Source organism: Carassius carassius, chromosome 26, assembly GCF_963082965.1.
Source record: "Carassius carassius chromosome 26, fCarCar2.1, whole genome shotgun sequence".
Lineage (NCBI taxonomy): Eukaryota > Metazoa > Chordata > Actinopteri > Cypriniformes > Cyprinidae > Carassius > Carassius carassius.
Window position 1 is genome coordinate 7,393,554 of NC_081780.1, and position 22,079 is coordinate 7,415,632.

At 36.8% G+C, this 22,079-nt stretch overlaps 1 protein-coding gene across 2 annotated transcripts in view; it reads left to right on the forward strand.

Moving 5' to 3' along the window:
• LOC132105669 (semaphorin-3aa-like) overlaps positions 1–16,168 on the forward strand; it is a 112,183-nt gene extending 96,015 nt beyond the window's left edge. For both annotated transcript variants that reach the window (XM_059510951.1, XM_059510950.1), the window contains 14 exons: positions 3,436–3,555; positions 4,132–4,225; positions 4,318–4,437; positions 6,382–6,524; positions 6,647–6,761; positions 7,077–7,146; positions 8,898–9,042; positions 9,362–9,581; positions 10,325–10,416; positions 10,614–10,655; positions 10,742–10,899; positions 12,079–12,146; positions 12,539–12,684; positions 13,795–16,168. In XM_059510951.1, coding sequence (XP_059366934.1) covers positions 3,436–3,555; positions 4,132–4,225; positions 4,318–4,437; positions 6,382–6,524; positions 6,647–6,761; positions 7,077–7,146; positions 8,898–9,042; positions 9,362–9,581; positions 10,325–10,416; positions 10,614–10,655; positions 10,742–10,899; positions 12,079–12,146; positions 12,539–12,684; positions 13,795–14,526 — 2,265 coding nt within the window. In that variant the 3' untranslated portion in view covers positions 14,527–16,168. The remainder of the gene's footprint in view (positions 1–3,435; positions 3,556–4,131; positions 4,226–4,317; positions 4,438–6,381; positions 6,525–6,646; positions 6,762–7,076; positions 7,147–8,897; positions 9,043–9,361; positions 9,582–10,324; positions 10,417–10,613; positions 10,656–10,741; positions 10,900–12,078; positions 12,147–12,538; positions 12,685–13,794) is intronic.
• The last annotated feature ends 5,911 nt before the right edge of the window (positions 16,169–22,079 follow it).

Here is a 22,079-nt window from a genome sequence, read left to right on the forward strand (position 1 = left end):
CTGATGGTAATTTCACGGCTGGGTTCCTGCTGAGATGGTGGGGCAGAAGGAGAGCAGGATTATTACAGATAACTCACCAGACCTACTTCTGAGATGTACACCCTTAAATAAATTCACCTGATATTGCAATGAGGTGCATAAATCACGTGTTTACCACATGCATCCTAAAGGAACCATAGCTTTTGGCACCGGCTATGAAGGGTTTATCTGGCGTAACATACACACAAATTCACCAGCTCAGAATAATGGCATTTGCGTGCTGTGAAAATGTTTTTTCTGGAGACAGAGTTGTTGAAAGCTGCTAGCGAGCGAGCATGAATGCTTGATTAGGGTATTACCAGCGCATTTCCTTCTCCGCAACCATAAATCTCTTCATTCTCACATTTGGCTTGGCCAGTCGAGGCAAAAACAAGCCCAAAACGACAGCTGGTACAACTGCCCCGCTGCTCGGTCGAAACTCTGGGTGATTCATGTTAGACGAGGGTTAAATATCTCAGCAGCACTCTTCATAACTATTCATTCAAGTCTCAGTACTATATATTTACAATAAATGCATTATTTACAAAGAATTAGTGAGATTCACTTCACTTATTAAATACTTATGATAATGAAGAGCTTTATAAAAAATGCTGAGTGTGGGTTAGTGTACTCGTGGCTGCTAGTTGCTGTAGTTGACAACTGTATACTGTGTAACAACATTATGCAGGGAATCACAAATATTAGCTGTGTAAGTGGTCTTAAATATATCTTATGCATGTTTATGAATCAACTGTAATACTGTGATGTCCACATACCGGCACTTTTGAATCACTGTAGTTCCATATATATTTTTACTTCCTCAGCATTCTTTGTAAAATATTAATTTAGTATTCATTTTATAAATTATCTAGTTTTTTTTTTTTTTTGTATTTGCTGATTTACCGATTTGCTTTTACTTTAAGTCACTTGTTTTGTAATATATTTTTAATCATTTGTTTATTTGTTGTTTTTTAATACTTTTAAATGTAGTTACTTTGCCATTTCATACTTAAATTTGTGAAATCTACTCTGGGTTGAGTCATCTTTAAAAAATCATTATGAATTAAATCGATTAATCGTTATTAATTGCATCCACAATAAAAGCTAGTTTACATAAATATTTGTGTATGCTGTGTATATTTATGTGTATAAATTACAAATATATTAATATTTAAGAAATATTGACATTTATAAATATTAAAAAAATTGACATTTATAAATATGAAAAAGTATATATAAACACACACACACACACACACATATATATATATATATATATATATATATATATATATATATATATATATGTACGTATATATATATATATATATATATATATATATATATATGTATGTGTATATATATATATATATATATATATATATATATATATGTATATATATATACAAGGTTTTATTTTGGATGTGATTAATCGCATGTGATCCCAGCCAAAGTGAGCACAAATCACTATAATGAAGCTATTTTCATAATTTAATGACACAGTACAGCATGACTATTTTAAAATCATATGTTCTGTTATCAAGAATTTAAAATTGCACTGATGTTACAGTGAAGTTCTGAATATTTAAATTTCTGTTAACTAATCATGTAAAACCCTGTTAATATATTTACAATTTTTCCAGATTGGTGCAGGCTAATCTACAGTAGCTGCATTATTTTTATTTTTTTTATAACTGTGCGTTAGGTTTGACATTGACAAGCCCTATACTGTTATTATCTTTTCATGACTTCACTCATGTGTGAATTAAATTAGTCACTACTGTGTTGTTAGTATTGTACGTAATTACAGATGTGTCTAAATCGTAATCCCCAACACTCTTTGCTTATCTTATCTGAAAGGGTATCATATATCTCTCACTCTTATGAAAGTACACTCACTTTTCTGCTTCACAGCTTTGGCCGCGAAGCAGGTCCTTTGTTTATGGACCTTGAAGATAAAACAGCAGGGTTATATGTGTCTAATTACACAGTAGTTACACTGTAATTACACTACACCACCCAGTTATTACAACTTGAGGTTTGTATACATAGTAAACTTCGAAGAGTGCCAGTTCAGCCACCTTTCTCTCACGTGAACACCACACTTGGCTCTGTCGCAGCAGGCGAGGGCCTTAAAAACAATACCAGCCATGGGAAACTTAAAACATTCCGCCTGTTGTAGGAAGGGATGAATTTTATAGTGCACGTGGAATTATTATGTTAGAAATACACACATTTCCTTTAGCTTGGAAAAGTCATTATATTGAAACACTAAAGTGCCTTTGTGTGGGTTGACCAAGATGGGTCACACATATGTGTGAGCAGCGATCTGATTGGCTGTCGTGTGGCGGTTGCAGGTAATTGAGGTCACTGGATTTGTAAGAAAACTGAACATGTTGCCAGAAAATCTGAGCCTTATACAAGCATTTATTATCTGCTTTGAATAGCTTGCTCAATCTGAACTGAAGTGGATGTAATCTAGGGAAACAGGCCTGCATTTATCTATTCTTCTGTTTGGCTTTCTTCACACACACATGTGCTAAATAAGAGTGTGTATGTGTCTTTTTGTGGTGAAAACACACATAGAGATGACAACACCCTTTCCTGTGCTCTTAAATGACAACTCGCATTCAGACAGCACACGTCGGGCCGAGACCATCAGTGTTTACACAGATGGACCTGCTTTATTTTATCAATAGCTGTGGAAAGGTGTGTGCATGCGCATGGTTGTGTGTTTGTTCATGCAGTGTGTTTATAATGTGTCAGTTTATTATTGTTGAACCTGGTCCTCGCATATCTTGCAAATGAAAGGGAGTTAAAGAGCATTCATTCACATGAAACAATTCACTCATCGGCTCTCGGCAACTCATTCAGATGGCCTTAAGACATGTGCTATACATTTACCTTTCATCAAAACCAGACACACACACACTTTTCAGCGCTAATGAGAGTTGGCTGACAGGATATTGAGATGGATGAAATAGGTGGGATCGTCATCACTCAACCGGCATGACCTCAAAGGCAATTTAATTACACTAAAATCTTAAATATTAGGTTTACGTAGATTTTAAATGTCTCATTTACCTATGTATTACAGATCTTTTCCTGCACTTACAATTTAGTTGTTCTTAAAATGTAAGTGCAGTATTTCATCATGAATCATAAATGTAAAATAACTGCATAAGAGGGGTAATATAGAACCAGAGAGTCTGAAAGTGAGAAATTATGATATTTACAAACTGTTTTCACATTTTTTAAAGAAAATGTGTGTGGTTCTTACTTAAACAAAAGTAGGTTGATAAGGTGTATGGGTGGTTGCTTAATGTTCCATATCCAAGTGCCATATCCAATATCTTTTTAATAGGCATGTTTTGTATTATCTTGTTTAACAGATATTTTTTATGTTGTCTTTTACAGAAAGAATGCTCAAACTTTGTGCGTGTGCTGCAGCCATATAACCAGACACATATTTACATATGTGGCACCGGAGCTTTCCATCCTATCTGTTCTTACCTGGAGATAGGCAAGCGAGCAGAGGTACACAACACAGTCGATATTAATAATTGATCAAATTAATTATCTTAGTCTAGTTCAATCCCAGGAAAGCAATGGCCCTAAAACATACTCACACGCTCATGTGCATACATACAATATCTCCAAGGCAAATTCACCAAAACGTTTAAAGAAATGAAAAGGAAATTAATAATGCCTATCTGCTGCTAACATCTACCCTGTTAACAATTTCGGCCCAGTGAAGTAGAAAATGAGAGTGTCACAAAGCACAAGTGTGTTATTTAGAAGTGCCTCAACTGTGGGAAATGAGATGGCCTTTACACTGTGGAAAAATGTCAGTGAATTTCAATATTTGATCCACGCAAATTAATCATGGCCTGAGCACACTGAACATAATAGAAGATAACTTGAGAGCTGTTTTTTTTTTTTGCTGTGAGTTTGGAGATCCAAATCTAAAGAAGGTTTCTATGAATGTTTTTCTTCAAAAACAGCATCTTTTTAACAGCTTTTTGAATATTGAGAGACTCACCTCTCCATTTCCTCATCCATTTATTATTCATGCCTTGCTGTGGTTGGTTAATTCATTATCCCTTTGCTCAGGACAACATCTTCAGACTGGATGCCAACTACATTGAGAACGGACGTGGGAAAAGTCCCTATGATCCAAAGATGCAGTCCTCATCCCTCCTGATTGGTGAGTCAGTCAGAGATGGTGATGTTTTGGTTTTAAAGTTTTAGAATCAGTGTTAACTAATTGGAGATTGCATGCTCTTATTTATTTGTCAGATGAAGAACTGTATTCTGGAACATCAGCAGACTTCATGGGACGAGACTTTGCCATTTTCCGAACACTTGGGTCACATCATCCAATCAGAACTGAGCAGCATGATTCTAGATGGCTGAATGGTAAAAATGCTGTGTTCTCAACTACTACAGGCTGGTTATTGAATATATATACGTTTAGATTGAAATGCACAAGTGACTCTTTGAGTAAATCACTGAATCATTCTTTCACCAGATTTGTTCAATGAGGGAGTAACTGAATTATTAATTTAACTAATTGTTTAAACAATTCTGAAGTAACTTCTGTCTTTGTGAGCAAGTGATTAAATCATTCAGTCAAATGGATCTGTTCAAAAATTTGGATCAGTTCAGGAACTAATCAAGTGACTGTCTTTATGAGTGATTTACTGAATCATTTTTTCAACTTATTTGTTAAAAATGCTGATTCTTTCAAGAACAAATTAAGTATTTGTCTTTATGAGTGAGTCACTGGGTCATTTATTCAACCAATTTGTTCATATTGACTGATTTGTTCAGGAACAAATTAAGACACTGCCTTTATGAGCATTGGTTTGAATTATTAATTCAACTAGTTTGTTCAAAAATGCTTATTAAATCAGGAACGAATCAAGGGACTGTATTTGAGTGAGTCACAGATTAATTTATTTAACTGATTATTTCAAAACCGCTGATTTATTAATTAATGCGTGTTGTTTTGAGAGGCACAACAGTTAATTCTGCTTCTACCTCATTCTGTGATATGAGATATTAGTCATGCTGCCCATTCCTAGTTGAAATATTGTCTCAGTGTGTATTTTTAAGGAGTTCAAAAAGACGTTATATATACATATGCTTGCGTATGTGTCTGTCCATGTGTTTTTATAGACCCTTTATGATTTTCATCCTAGCACTCAATTTCTATCCTTAGCTGCCTGGTAAAATCATCACACAGTATATGTTACTTTGCTAAGCATGTGTCTGCCAAGAGCAAATGTGTGAAATAAATGTAAATTTATGGGTTTTCTTTAGTGTGCACAAGTTTATGTCCCTTCACATGAATGTGTATGTGCCCATATCTGTGTGAGTGAAAGAAAGAGCCTCTTTGTGAACGTCTGCAGGAGAGATTAGCTCAGCCGGGGTGTTGAGTGTTTCCTCTAACATCCCGCCTGCATTTTTGCAGACTTATGGAACACAAAAGGTCAATATCAAGATAGGAGAGTCGGTCAGTGTTTTCCCATGAAGTTAATCCTGTCTCAGCTGTTCCTGCAAGTGGCTCTCATTTCAGTCCTCACACAGGGTCACCATCCATGCCATCAATACCCTCCTCTATCCGCGAGGAAAGGTGCTTTTGAAAATGCTCATCTCACCTTAATCCTCACCATCTGTTACCACGGATACATCGGACGTTAGTTCTATTTCACCCGCTCTGAAAGCTGTCTCTCTCGCACAAAAGAGCCAGTGTCGTTTGGAGGATTAGTCAAATGGATATTCTATCAAGCCTTATCAATAGAAACACGGGCCTCTCGCCATCTTCAGACAATGAAGCCGATGGCTGTTGATGGTTATTCTTCCCGCACTTCAAAGAGGATCAGTCTTTACAGAGCAAACTTTCGAAAGTTTGGCTGGAACAAGTTTAATGTCAAGTTAAATGAAGCAGTCGGTGTATTGAATGACATGGGCGGCACTGTTTCATTGGCGTCTCTATGGACACATACACACTTTCAGTGCATGAACGGAGTCACTCTTTGGTAAATGTTCGTTCCGCAGTTTAAGCACCATATCCTGTTGGGTCTGTTGGGCCGTAATGCAGCACTGCATGTTGCTTTAAGCGTGTGCCGCCCACGTGGGTGGGGGACGTGTTACATTTCGTTTCTGCAAGAGAGAGCAGTCACGGTTGGGTAAGAGTGATCCCCCTGTAACTGGCAATACTGAGGTCTCGGCTCATTTTGGAACAGCTAAAAGGGATTCAATGAAGTGTTCACTCATTTCTTTAAACAACTCAATTTCTTCTGTTTGTTCTTTCAGTCTTGTGGAAATTGAAGTTCTGATGCATTGTGTGTACTCCAGACCCCAGGTTTCTAGGAATACACCTGATCCCAGAGAGTGATAATCCTGAAGATGACAAGATCTTCCTGTTCTTCAAAGAGAACGCTATGGATGGTGAACATACAGGCAAAGCTACTATCTCCAGGATAGGACAACTGTGTAAGGTATCATCACAGATGGAAACATAAATCATGCACATTCAAGTGCATTTGGAAATAATGTCAGTATTCAAAGCTTTATGCGGTTTTTAAAGAAGATGTGACTAATCTGCTTGCATTTTCTCCAGAATGACATGGGTGGACATAGGAGTCTTGTGAACAAATGGACCACCTTCTTGAAAGCCAAGCTGACTTGCTCAGTTCCCGGCCTCAATGGAATAGACACGCATTTTGATGAACTGCGTAAGGAATTTCTATGATTGTTTAGTTTGAACATAATTATATGAACAATAATATGAAGTCAGAAATGCATCTTTAAAGAAATCTTGTGGGAAATGCATGAAATAGTTAAGTCGACAGCATCCATGGTATGCTGTCACCACTGGAAACAATTTCTACTCATCCCTCAAGCTTTAAAAAACATGGAAGTTTATGGGGCAAACTTGCAACAGTTGGCCCATAAACCTCCATTGCAACATTCCAGATGCTGTCAGTAGAGTTTAAGGTGTTTTTTTTCCACTTTTAATAACTCCAAATGTTTCTTTATTTCACTTCCAGAGGATGTGTTTCTAATGAGTGCTAAAGACCCAAAGAACCCAGTGATCTATGCTGTGTTTACAACATCCAGGTAATACAGAAATACTTAAAATACATACAATTAAGCGTATGAAACATTTTAAGAGACGTTGCATAGAAATCTTCCCTTTCCTTTAATTTCCTTTCCTTTCTTAGTTTTTTTTTTACTGTTTGTCTTTCTTTTCTTTGTCCTTCCTTATTTTTTGTCTTTCCTTTCCTTTCTTTGTTTTTTTTTTTTATTGGTCTTCTTTATTTTTTTCCTGTGTCCTTCCTTATTTTTTGTTTTCCCATACTATTCCTACCTCCTTTCCTTTCCCATATAATTTTTCTCCTTTCTTTTCTGGCTTTTTCCTTCTTTCCTTCCTTCCTTAATTTCTATATTCTTTGCCTTACCTTTCCTTTTTTTATCCCTTCGTTCTTTTTTCTAACCTTTCTTCCTTCTTTCTCTTCTCTTTTATGAGATGGCAGTGATTTTTTGATGTGTTTTTAGAAGCTTTGCAGTGTAGTAATCTGGTTAGACTCAGACAGGCGCTTCACATCACTACACTCTGGATGGGAATTTCCTCCTTATCCTTGTCTCTGCCCTCTCTTACCTGTTTGTCAATTCAGCTTTGGCTCAGCACAGCTCAGAGGAAATATGATTAAGGTGGTAACCTGAATCTCACTCCCCAGTCAGACACCCTCTTCTCTGTGCCTGCTGGCAAGGAGCAGAGGGTTGGGGAGGGGTGTAGGCAGTAACAAAAGCAGATAAACGATGTTCAAAAGAAGAAAAGACTTAAGATGATGGATGAGCACACTGTGTGTGTGTATGGAGGTGTGCGTGCATGTAAACACGAGATGAGGAAGAGGACAAACATATCACGATTAATCACTGCCAAAAAGCGAGAGAGAAGCAAAAGCAGCGGTCGTCCAAACCTGCACATTCTGTTCATGTGTTCCCACCTCACTGATTTCCTAATGTATGCAGGGAACACAACACTCGAAAATTCAATTACGGGCTTTAAAGAATTAGACTGCTTTAATTGGTTTTCTAAGTGCCCCATTTCTGAGATGAATAGAAGTGCATTCTAGGGACTTGCTTTTAATATTGCCACTTAATGAGGCATGAACGCTGGGGTGATGGATCAGTATTTTATCTCTCGCTTTATCTGGGTATGTGTGTTAGAGTGTGTAAGCACATGTATGTGTGTGTGCATTTTTATGTCTGGGACCCTGACTGAGTCATGGGGAATTAGTTTATTCATGTGCCCTGTGGTTAATTGATTTTCTCGCTAATTAACATTTTACAAATGCTATGGGCTGATCACCACAGTGTGTTTGTTCTCATGGCTGTTTAGGGGGAATACGTGCTTGGATACACACACATACACTGCAATACAAATGCTAATTTTATACATCACATGAAATCAAAATCAACCCTATTAACTGTGTTAACACACGTTTCTGCTCTTATTGTGTGTGATACATTTGTGCATATTAAATTTGCCTTCATGATCTTTCATCAAAATGTACAAACCCAGATGACATTGACAAGCCCTCTTATTTTTCATTAGTCTTCATAAAGACTTTTCAATCGGTTTTGTCAAATCATGATCCAAAATAAATTGTCCTGCCCAATTTATTCTTGTTAAATGTAAATAATTTAAATGCGTTGAAATGGATAATTTACTATAGTGATATAGTAAATTATAGAAATTTACTAGAAGTGATATATCCACTTCTAGTAAAACTTTACACAAAATGTCAAAATATTTTGTTTTCTATCAATGATTTAGCCTCTGTTGTCTCTTCTTCTTTCCTCAGTAATATCTTCCGTGGATCGGCTATATGCATGTATAGTATGGCAGACATCCGAAGGGTATTTCTAGGTCCATATGCCCACAGGGATGGGCCAAACTACCAGTGGGTTCCCTTTCAGGGCAGAGTGCCATACCCCCGTCCTGGCACAGTGAGTACTGGCCAATATATCTGGCATTATCACAAAACTGACAAGCTATAGCTTCATATATGTGCACTTTTGTTAAAATACTTAATTGCATTATTTTTCCAACAGGTATACTGTTATAACCCCAACTGTTTGCTTGCACATTTAAAACTACATTTGTCTAAAAATTATCCTCGCAAAAATACATTGCTGCATTACTTTAAATGTATACTAAAAGAACTAAAATCACACTACATTATTCAGAGTGTGACATTGAAACTTGAACCTGTGTATCAATGAGATTTATTTTAACCCTTAATCTCCCCTCCTTTACCCACCATAGTGTCCCAGCAAAACGTTCGGAGGCTTTGACTCCACTAAAGACCTTCCTGATGATGTAATTACATTTGCACGCCTGCACCCAGCAATGTATAACCCTGTGCAACCCATGGGTGGGAAGCCCATTGTGGTGCGCACAAATGTGGAGTACCAGTTTACTCAGCTGGTGGTGGATCGTGTGGAAGCTGAGGACGGCCAGTACGATGTCATGTTCATCGGCACAGGTTAGTAAAACCAACCAGCACATCAATACAGACATATAACTGCTGTATAAAGCCAAGAAATCACTCCACTTTTGTAATTCACAAGCAGCTGTTCACAACCTTTTTGACTTATTCTCCTCAACAAAGGCTCTATGACTTTTCCAGTTGCTTGTGATTTACAAGATAAGGATATGCTAGTTCTAGAAATCACAGTTTTAAAAATTCCACACATATCCAGGGTTTCTGGTTCATCAATGAATTTGTTTTTTTTTTGTTTTTTTTTTGTAGTTGTCCTTCACACATACACACACACACACACACACGTTTGTTTTTGTGAAAAGTGGGGACATCCCATAGGCGTAATGGTTTTTATACTGTACACACTGTATATTCTATGTTCCTACACCAACCCTACACCTAGCCCTAACCCTCACAGGAAACTTGTGCATTTTACTTTCTCAAAAAAAAAACTCATTCTGTATGGTTTAGAAGCATTTTGAAAAATGGGGACATGGGTTATGTCCTCATAAGTCACCCTCTCCTTGTAATACCTGTGTCATACCCATGTCAAAAAGCCCCTTTTAGATTTTTTTTAAGAGTTTCACACAAAAATAAAAAACTATATATTTTTTATCCGCCTTCATGTCATTTCAACTCATAATATTTACTCATTTATTTCACTGACACGTGAAAAAAATAATGTTACAATTACTAAGAAATATTGTACAACTGATGAATATTAAAAAATTCTAATCTTAAATTAGATTTAGGAACTGTGCTGAAGGTGGTGACCATTCCCAGGGAAAGCTGGCATGATCTGGAGGAAGTGGTGCTGGAAGAGATGACGGTGTTCAGGGTATGAGTGCCAACTGTTCATTACCCAGAGAGCTGTGTTTCTGCTTGCTATTGGAATCGAAATCCTCCAACTATAATTTTCACCTTAGTACATTTAATTGCTCCCCCATAAATCTGTCTGCATAGCCACAGCATGTCATCAAAAAAATATCCTCAGATCTTAAAATGAGATTAAACTTGTTCTGTTTTCCCTTCTAGGAGCCAACACCTATTACTGCCATGGAGCTCTCCACTAAACAAGTACGTCTGCTTGATATTACTCTTCACCAGCCATTAACAGAGAGCAAACCGTGTCCTAATAGACTTATATGTTCATCTGTCAACAGCAACAGCTGTACCTCGGGTCAGATTTAGGGATTTCCCAGATGCCCCTGCACCGCTGTGAGGTCTACGGGAAGGCCTGTGCAGAGTGCTGCCTAGCAAGAGATCCATATTGTGCCTGGGACGGGACAGAGTGCTCTCGATATTTTCCAACTGCTAAGAGGTAAGTAAATATTTGATGAGAATTATTTTATTCTTTAACATTTTGATAGCTTTATTTTGGAATACGGATCAAATTACATATTCTAAAAGAGACAGTTCACCCACCGCTAAAAGTTCTGGCATTATTTATTTAGCCTCGTGCTATTCCATACCTATATGGCTTTCTTTCTTCTGTGAAAAATGAATAACCGTTTTTGTCCAGAGGAGTTATTTTGGCCCCCATTAACTTTCATTGTATGGACAAAAAAGCATTTTTAAAAATATTTATGAGAGTAAACAAAACTATTTTGGGTGAACTATCCCTTTAAGTCAGTGACATATTAACACAAATTATGGCACCATGTTCACTTTTCAGGTGTTTAGTGCACTACAAATTCTGCATCTGGACACACATGCGTCGACAAGCACAAACACCTGGATCCAAGTATTTCAGGCTGCTTTTAAACACACTATAAACACATGCTCACAATACGCCACATACCCGCTGTTAACACACACGCACACACACACTGCATGCTTTGCCAGCTACACCTTCACAGAGGAAGAAGAGGGCCATGGCTTTGGTCTCAACACACCCTCATGGTCCACACACTAGGATGGTCCACACCACTCGACAAAACTCTTCTGATGGAGACTTAAAGACTGTTTTAGCTGAGAATGACTATAGCGGTTATTACAAGATATTTGAAGGTTGTGAGGTTTGAAATTCAGTAATGAACATCATGAAAGATCTCTCCATGAATCATGTTTCTGAATTAAAACTAGGGCACATTCAGCACTTTCTTTCCTACATACACATAAAAGTGTGATGTGAACCACAGAACCACATGGAATTATTTCCCTTTCTGGCTTTTTTTGTGGACAAACAGTTTATCCGCATCGGATGAGTCAGTGTTGGGCAAAGTTGAAAGTGCCGCAGAGGCACATTGTTTACGCAAATGTTTTAATTATTGTTGTATAAAGCTAAAGTATTTCACCATATAAACCTCACATCATCTTGAGATTGTCTGTGAGACAATATGGTACAATGTAGTTGTTTGATTGAAACAACAGTGCCCTCTAGAGGCCTGACTGAAGTAGTGTTGCAAATACTAAACTTAATACTAGGGTCAATTTTAGTGTTTTAGAATATGCAAAGATCTACATTACATGTGTCTAATCCAAGTTTTGTTTTTTACAGGAGAACGAGGCGTCAGGACATCAGAAATGGGGATCCTCTTTCCCAGTGCTCTGATCTGCACCACAATGGTAAGTATATTTATTTATTTCTGATCAGACATAATTAATAGGTTGCCCAAACCAACATGAGGACATGCACAGTTGTTGCAAGTCCCCTTATTTCAAGAAAAAAATGCTTGAAAAAAGATCTTCTTAGATATTCTATAACATTATATACAGCAAGGACCATTCATTACACCTCTTCTGTAATATAATGTTTTGAAAATTGTGCAGTTGTGGTCTACTAAAATTGCACCTCAAAAGCAACGTCCTGTAACTAAATATTAATTAAATCAGCATGCCTGAACATTTGAGAAGGACTGATGCATTGTAATCTTTCATTTGTGTAGGCTACACTGGCACACCGTTCTATTTCAGCACTGAACATTACCTCCTTGTGTGTGTTTGTGTGTGTGTGTTAGATGATCTGGAAGGATACAGCAGTGTGGAGGAGAGAAGTGTGTATGGCATAGAGAACAGCAGCATGTTTCTGGAATGCAGCCCGAAGTCTCAGAGAGCTCTAATCTACTGGCAGCTACAGAGACCCAGTGATGAGCGTAAACATGAGGTACACACACACACACACACACACACACACAAACGTATAAATAACGTAGGTCAGCAAAACATGCACTTAAATAATATGCTGTCATTGTGATCATTGGAAAATCCATGCAGGACTGCAAATAATATAAACGACTTAATGTATTGGAACCATTTTCACATTTCTCTTGGCGTGGTCAGTTTCCAGATTCTTCACACATTAGATCAGTTGGCAATCTTAAAGGTTTTAACAGTCTAACACTGTTTTGAATTAATTTAAAGATTACTGCTATTCTGTTTAATCTGTCCAAAGTAGCAGTCATTTTTTATGAATGCAGAAAGAACATTTTTAATTTTCACATTACAAATGTCATTTCTGTGTCAAAAGCTTTGCCAAATAGACAGAATGTCTGTTCAAAAGTTAGGGGTCAGTCCTTTTTTGTGTTTTTTTTTTTTTTTTTTAGAAATTAATACTCTCTTTCAACAAGGATGCATTAAAATTATCAAAAGTTAATGATTTTTTATTCATTTACAAAAATATATATTTTTCAAATAAACGGTTTCTTTACAATCCTGAAACAAAATCTAAAAAATGTTTATAAATTAAAATAAATATTAAATAAAATAAATTAGTAGACACAAAATGAAAATTTAAACAAAAATCTTCAAATATTTTAATGTTTATTTTATAGATACACCAAGATATTATAATAGTTAAAGTTAAAGTGAAACATTTTTAATAGCCCCCCCCCCCCCCCCCCCCCCAAAAGTGTTGCTTTTTTACAAAAAAAGGGAAATATTATTACTACTAAATTAAGGTATTTTATTGAACAGGATATGACATAATGACCCCCCTTACCACCCACCATCACATACACCAGCTGTGTTTATCTTTCAGATATTATCAGGCAAAAAATAGTGCTAAAGTAACACCTCACCGCAGACGGTCATTATGTTAATGTAATAATGGTCAGATTTCAGCCTTCCTGCTGTGTAAGAAAATCCCCAGCTGTGCTGTAGTTTTCTTTGCACCCCAGGTGTAAGATCAGCAGTTACGTTCTGGTCTGAGGCCATTTTTTAGGTTAAAATCTATGAAAATGTGTTAATAAACTCAATCTGTTTTTCTCCATGTCAGATTGTGATTGATGAAAGGCTGAGTCTTACAGGCCAGGGTCTGCTGATCCGAAGTCTAACCCAGGCCGATTCGGGAGTGTATCACTGCCACGCCATCGAACACGGCTTCATCCAGCCCCTGCGGCGTATTAATCTCCAGGTCATCCCGTCTCAGCGCGTGGGTGAGCTAATGCTCCGAGCAGGAGCCAATGATAAGGATCCTTCCCCTAAACACAAACTCTGGTACCGGGATTTCATGAGCCTCCTGGAGCACCCAGACCTCAACAGTGTGGATGAGTTCTGCGAGCGCGTTTGGAAACGAGAGAAGAAGCCAAAGGGAAAGAAAACCCCCAAAGTCAACCCCATAGCTGGCGTCGGGACAAAAACAGATAAGACCCCTCAAAGGACGGCTCAGAGTTTGCAGAACCCAACGCAGAGGGTGCAAAACACACCAAAGGTGCAGAACAACCCAACTCCTCAGATTCTCCCAAAGTCCACAGGTTTGCAAAGAAGTCAAATCCCAGGAAGTACAGTGAGCACGGAGAGCCAAAGCATCAAACCGGACACTCAAAGCATGCAGAAGGTCCAAAGTGCTCCTGAGAACCAAAAATCGCAACCCAGCCAAGGAAAAAGAGGTACCCAGACCCCACAAAGAGGACCTCCTAACACAGCCAAGTGGAAACAGCTTCAGGAGAACAAGAGGGGGCGCAACCGCAGGACCCACGAACAGCAGAGACCACCGCGCAGTGTGTGAGATACACTCACACACACTCAAGAGACACTTGTAAACATCTGCATCAGTCACTCATACGACAGACAGGCGTGCATAATCAATAGCACAAAACTCAAAAATGGTGAATCCTGCTCACGTCTCTTGTTCACCAGGGAAAGCACATTGATTTTGTTGTTGTGATGTGACAGCAAAGACCTTTTACACTCCTAGTGTTATAGATCCGTCGTCATACACGTGATGTTTTCATCAGAGGATGTGCGGTGGTCGTTTGCCAAAAATCCTTTGCGATACAATGGGATAGTGCCAATGGAAAAAGAAGAACTCTTTTAACAAGATATGAAAAAAAGACATGGTGGAGTGAACTGGGCACCTGGAAAACTGGAAGCCAGTTGCTTAGATTTGTAAAGACTGTAATATATAAGCAAGCATTGTACTGTACATAGAATAACACTAAGTAATTATGGACAACTGGTCAAAGGTGAAATTAAGGCATGCCTTATTGTCTAACCTCTGATCCTCAGAAGCATTTTGATGTTCGTGTTAATTATGTTTCAGATAATCAAGTGGGCCTGACTGACTAAAAACAGTCAATAACTGTGGTGACCATTTCTGCCAAAATTTAAGTTTCAAATACAACGTGCATGAGTTGAATGAATAAGCTCTTCCAAGCCAGTTGCATAGTGGAACTATCTGCCGATTACAGCCGCCTAGACGATCGTTTTAAATGTTGGTTGCGTAAAAATGAAAGAACGTCTTTTGAAAGATGTTTTTAGATACTTCCATAATGTCTGTAGTGTATTTCTAAATTATTATTACTCATATTACATACGTTTGCGTCATTGATTTCCTAAATCAGTCTATGTTAGGCTGAATGCTGAGTGACCCTAGTATATGTACATATATATACAGCAGAACACCACTTGATTATTTATTGCTGGTTGATTATTGTTTATTGTTCAAAGGCTTGCATTTATTTTTTATATCATTTTTTTCTATTCATTTGTAAACGTGGCTCATTGGCCATGATTCAAGTAGGCGGACCAAGTATTTGTTTTTAGGCTCAGATTCTTGTTGAGTGTTTGCAGATCTGTATTCTTTTAATTCAGTTTTACATGCTTCCTTTCTTCATTTCGGTCGTTCTTTCTTTTTTCTGTCTTAATCTTATCTTTAGGTCTTGCTTTAACTTCATCGTGCAAAACTAACGAGAAATATTAAATCATCTCCAATGATTAGCTGTGAATCTCCCTAAAAGATGTGTGGCTTATGACAGATTAGATGCCGTGAAGAACACACTGCATGTGAAATCTTCCTTTGTGCATCTTTATTTTTTATAGTCAGTGTGTCGTGCGAGAGGTCATTTTTGTGCCATGCAAGATGTACGAGATGTGAATATTTTTGCCATTTGCATCTAGACATAGCCTGTCCCTTTTTATGTATTATAGGTCTATAGTCTTTTCACACATACAGGTTTCCCCCCACTGTTTGGCAAAATTGTCATTTCAATGCAAATGCAGAGGTATCTCCAGCAGATGGCCCTGACCCAGATGGAGTTGATTTGGAGCTGGCTGGTGCAACAAGGGAGGAGAAGGGAGCTGTCAGTTATGTAAAATTGGTGTTTCTGGCATGCATTTGGTTGTCTAAATAAATATTTGCTCTATAATTTAAGGGTGGTCGTGGGTGGATTATTTGTATATTTCTTTGATGTATATTTCTTTTGATTTTTGCAGCATTTGGAGGACACATGTTCTGTAGGCCTAGTCTATCTGTGAATGTTGTTGACTCTCATATTGTGTTTGGTGAGAGGTGAAGTTACCACATCACGTAGTTTACAGTCTAATTTTTTAAATAGTCACAATAAATAGTCATCTTTTGGAGCATGGGTAAGTTTTCAAAAGAAAGCTACCTGGGCTTGGAGGTGTGCAACACTGGTGAGCTGGTGTGTATTGTGATACAGATCTGATATTGTTGCAGCAAATTCCAGCTGCTGTTAATTTCAGCTACACACACATTTGTTAGTTATTTAGTCAGATGTTTTCCTAAATACCTGTTTGGAATCTTGTATAATCCAACCTGGACCTGATCTTTGCAGTGTCTCATATATGCCCATGGGAAAGTGATTGGAAATTAAATAAATACAAATGCATGCCAACATGACTAACTAATATCTCATTATATTATCATTCCCAAAAAGATCTAGCTTGCGTGCGCGTGTAGAGGCGCGTGCACATTTAAAGTGAGGGGGCACGTGGATTTTGAATGCAGCTTTCAAAAGACAAATTGATATTTAGATACAATAAAACCGGCGTCCTGACATTTTATCCTACCCGTCAGATTTTCCTACAAGGGATTACAGCGCATGCGCACATCGATATTGCGTCATTTTTGTCACGCTGAACATAATTTTGTCACGCCCATAGTTTTTTTTACTACTCGCGAGTTTTTGACTATTTCTGTTAGTATTTTTTTTTTTTAGTGAAGTGACATTCAGCCAAGTATGGTGACCCATACTCAGAATTTGTGCTCTGCATTTAACCCATCCGAAATGCACACACACAGAGCAGTGAACACACACACACACACACTGTGAGCACACACCCGGAGCAGTGGGCAGCCATTTATGCTGCGGCGCCCGGGGAGCAGTTGGGGGTTCGATGCCTTGCTCAAGGGCACCTAAGTCGTGGTATTGATTATACCAAGACAGCTAGTAGTAATGAGAACTGATTAATGTCACATTACGTAACCAGCTAGCACCAGGGATCATCTTTGTTATCATTTTTCATTGAAAAGTTAGGTTATATGTTAGGTTATATAATTATCTGATTAGTAAGCCATTTCAAAAAAATTTTATGTAAAAAATAATTTCTCCATTATAGTTACACTGCAAAATCAAACAAACAGTTGACCTAACGTAAATAAATAAATAGACAACCTATTGAAATCGATCAACTTAAATTAACTTAACTAGCAAACGAAATATATAAACATATAATCTGAATAAAAGTCAATCTACTTAATTTTTAAAAAGGTGTTAAACAACCAAAGATACGTAGAATTTTGCACTGCTTAACATCTATAATAATAAGTTTTTTTCTTATATAGATCAAATTAAAGTAAATTGTTCAAAGTCTTCTACATAGTACTTGTATCTTGTAAATGAAGACAAGCATTTATGCTTATAAGCACAAGCTTTAATTTAATTTGCAATGAGATGCACATACCTCAGCACACGATTCTCAACCATGGTGATGATCAATCAATTTTAAATCAGTAAAAATATGAACTCTGATCCACATGACAGCTAACTGACAGTGACAACAGCAGCAGCATACATTAAGATAGTAAAATTTAAAACAATTATAATATTTTAATGAACACAAAATGTTTTCAGGCAGCAATGAATGCTGGGAACTTGTGCAATATTGTTCCATGTACAATTGTTTATTCAGATGACTCAATTTGAAAAGCCTAGAAATTATTGTGAACAAATACTTGAGTATCTAAGTAAGTTAAACAAAACAGCTTATGCTAGTGACATGTTAGAATTTTTTTTTTCATTACACACAAAACATTAAACTGACTTCTACTAAACATTCTTTTTTCAGGCTACTCTTTTCTCTGTTTGTGCTTTTTTATTTTTTTTATACAGGTATGGAAGATAAGTGAATCACTGTGTTGTCTCCTGTCAGTGGGATCGTACCCATCATGGTATGATAGATCCAAAAGGCAGAACCTTCGTAGATTTGCACTCAAATTCAACCTAAAGGGTTGTTAGAAACCCGATTCCAAAAAAGTTGGGACACTGTACAAATTGTGAATAAAAACAGAATGCAAATGATGTGGAAGTTTCAAATTTCAATAATTTATTCAGAATACAACATAGATGACATATCAAATGTTTAAACCGAGAAAATGTATCATTTTAAGGGGAAAAAAATATTTTAAATTTCATGGCATCAACACATCTCAAAAAAGTTGGGACAAGGCCATGTTTACCACTGTGTGGCATCCCCTCTTCTTTTTATAACAGTCTGCAAACGTCTGGGGACTGAGGAGACAAGTTGCTCAAGTTTAGGAATAGGAATGTTGTCCCATTCTTGTCTAATACAGGCTTTTAGTTGCTCAACTGTCTTCTTTGGTCTTCTTTGTCATATCTTCCTCTTTATGATGCAACAAATGTTTTCTATGGGTGAAAGATCTGGACTGCAGGCTGGCCATTTCCTGTGTCTACTCATTTCCGTAGAAAAAGTACCCGGATCCTTTTTCTACGCAGCCATGATGTTGTAATTGATGCAGTATGTGGTCTGGCATTGTCATGTTGGAAAATGCAAGGTCTTCCCTGAAAGAAACGACGTCTGGATAAGAGCATATGTTGTTCTACAATGGAACATTATTTCACCCACATTTTGACATTTTATTTTCCCAACATATTTCAATTTTTTAAATTTGAAACTTTACTTTCATTTAATGTGCTTTCTATGTATATAAGACTACTTTTGTAAATTTATTTTACTTTGCATTTTATAGGTTTCTGTGGTTTGGGAGTTTGTTGGGCTTGATTTAGCTGGTCCATTACCCAAAACTGCAAAAGGCTTTCAATCCTAACAGCTACAGACTACTTCTCAGAGTGGGTTGAGGCCTTTCGTTTAAAAGCAAAGACAGCAGCTGAAGTTGTAAGACATTTCTGTTCCCTTATTTATAGACATGGCTGTCCCCAGAGAATTCTCTCAGATCAGGGAAGAGAATTTGTAAATGAAGTAAGTCCATTGAAAAAAAAAATTGTAATAATTTGGGTTAGGTTTATTTCAATAAGGATTGTTTCGCTGTAAAATCATCCTACATGTTTATTTTATAGTGGTAGGACAATCTGATGAGGTATTTTGCACTGTAAAATCATCCTGTTTATTTTAATAAGGTATTTTGCGCTGTAAAATCATCCTACATGTTTATTTCATAGTGGTAGGAAAATCTGATGAGGTATTTTGCGCTGTAAAATCATCCTACATGTTTATTTTATAGTGGTAGGACCATCTGAAGATGTTCTTGGCACTGTAAATAGGCTATACCATTGCCTAATAAGAATCTTCGATAAAGTTACTTTAGGTATAGTCACAGGAGCGAAGCAGTAGTACAAAGTAGGTTTTTTCGATGAGGCAGGATATATCGATAGATATAGCTAAAATTTTGCGCTACGGTAGAAAAATCTGACGGGGTAGGACAAATCGACAGAACACCGGCATGATTAGATCGTTCAGTACGTCGATCACATCACCAGCTGCTAAATTCAAATCCTAGTTCGCTGGCTGGCTGAGCCAGAGACGGGCGCGTTTGTACAGCGTTGCATTATAACCAATATTTGAGAATATTTCAAGATTAAATTTACGTGTGGTATTTTTTCGACTAAAAAAAGAAAAAATACAGGTGTCCCCTCAAAAATTAATGAAAGCATGACGCGTGTGTTGAACTTGCATTTACTAAAGGTTATTTTGGCACGTAAACTAATGTCTAAATAGATCATCTTTAAAAATCCGTTATTAAAAAAATTCGAGATAACATTTGTGGATTGTTAGCCAATATTTTCATTATTTTGCTATTGTCGAGTCTCGTTAATGAACTATTTTATGAAGAAATTGATTCAAACATTCAGAAAGCGTCATTTCTATCATCCAGATCAAACTTTCTGCGATCAAAACATCTCCCTAACCCCTATATAATATGTATCAGAATTCTCCATTTTCTAGCGTGACGGCGTTTGTTTGCATACAACCGGAGGCTCAGCCTTCTCGATGCCATATTAGGAGAGGTAGGCGGAGCAGTGGAAACCGCGCAAACTTCATTTGTTCTGGAGCACCTCGTGACGCGCTAGTTTTAAAGCTGAATGAATAAAACGAACATTTTCTGCAAATGAAGGCTTATATTTCGGTGTGTTCTCAAAAAAAAAAAAAAAAAACGACATTAAGCTTGACTGTACAAGACGTTAAATATAGGGGACTACTTTTATGACACTTTGTAGTGCTCGACAGCCGCGGTTAACAAGAAACAGCAGCCTTGTCGTTCGCGTTTAGAGTTTTTTTTTTTTTTTTGCTCAGACACGTTCAAGTTCAAGAAAATTGGTAAGAATCTGACATTCTGTTTACAAAATCACCAAGCATTATATTTTAGCCTACTTACTCTATATTTTAAGTGCTGGATTATTCCAAACACATAGTAAACCGTCGTAAATATTAATTATTTAGTAAAAAGTTATTTATTACATTTATTGAATTTTTAAAACTTAAAAGTTCCTTTTCATCCACATTCTGTAATGTAGTCTTTTAAGTTCGCACTGTGTGCTTATTACCACTAGATGGCGTGCAATCTCTTTTTTTTCATCGCAATGAATCAGATGTATTTGGCTAAAATGTGTGCTGTAAGATGCTGTATAAAACATATAGTTCTATATTATCCATCCACTTCAAAATCTATATGATGACGAGATTAGTATTTTTTTTTTAATGTTTCAAATTCTATCAAAATATTAAGCACTGTTCATTTATTCTATGCCCAGGGTTTGACCTGAAATGGGTGTGCACATGAAGTGTCTGTGACTCACAGGAGAGCAACAGAAACGAAGCTGCCCTCGACACATCCATCATCTCCCCCACTTCAAAAGTGTCCTCAGAAAACAAGTGTTCCATTCTGTATCCTGGAGATCTGTGTGTGTGTGTGTGTGTGTGTGTGTGTGTGTGTGTGTGTCATAAGTACACTTATGAGAGCACAAGGCATGTGTGCGTAAGTGTTTGCCATGAATCAGAGGTCTCCTCACATTGTCTGACTCACACACATACACCATGGCCCTAAGGATTCTGGGTAGAAAGGAGATTCAGGTCAAAGCCAAGGCAAAACATCTCTCTCTTGCTCTCTGTAAATGGAATTACTAGAATTACTATTTTACAGTTTGTAATGGATTTACTGCTGTAAAATTATTATTTCTGATTAATTATTTGCACACATGTGCAGTCTGAATCAGTGTTGTTACTATAAATTAAACTAAAACTGTGAGAAATAAAATTCAGTAATATACCATAAATAAAACTGAGAATTATAAAATGAACATTTTCTTGAAGCCTTATATACATTATAATTAATATGAAAATTTTTTAATGCATTAATAATGTCTTGTTATTCGCAGTTATAATGCATTATAACACTCTATTCGTTGTTAGACTCTTGCAAAGTATAATGCATTAAAACACAACAAACAGATCATTTCAGATGTAACAAATAATCTGCAAGTATTATAATGAATTTGAATGCATTTTGTTTAATTATTTATGAAAGGATATTATTGCATCTACATGATAATGAATATATATATATAATGCATTATACATTTGATATACAACCAATACAAGATTTCAAGTAAAGTGTTACCATTTTCCTTTTTCAGTTTTAGTTTTAGTTTTTTTAATGCCTAAACATACTTATTTCAGTTAGTTTCCAAGGCAACATTTCTCCTTTAACTTCCCTTTTTAATTTAAAACTCATATTGTATTTGATTTCCTCTTTATTGTATTTACAGAAACAATTGGGATAGC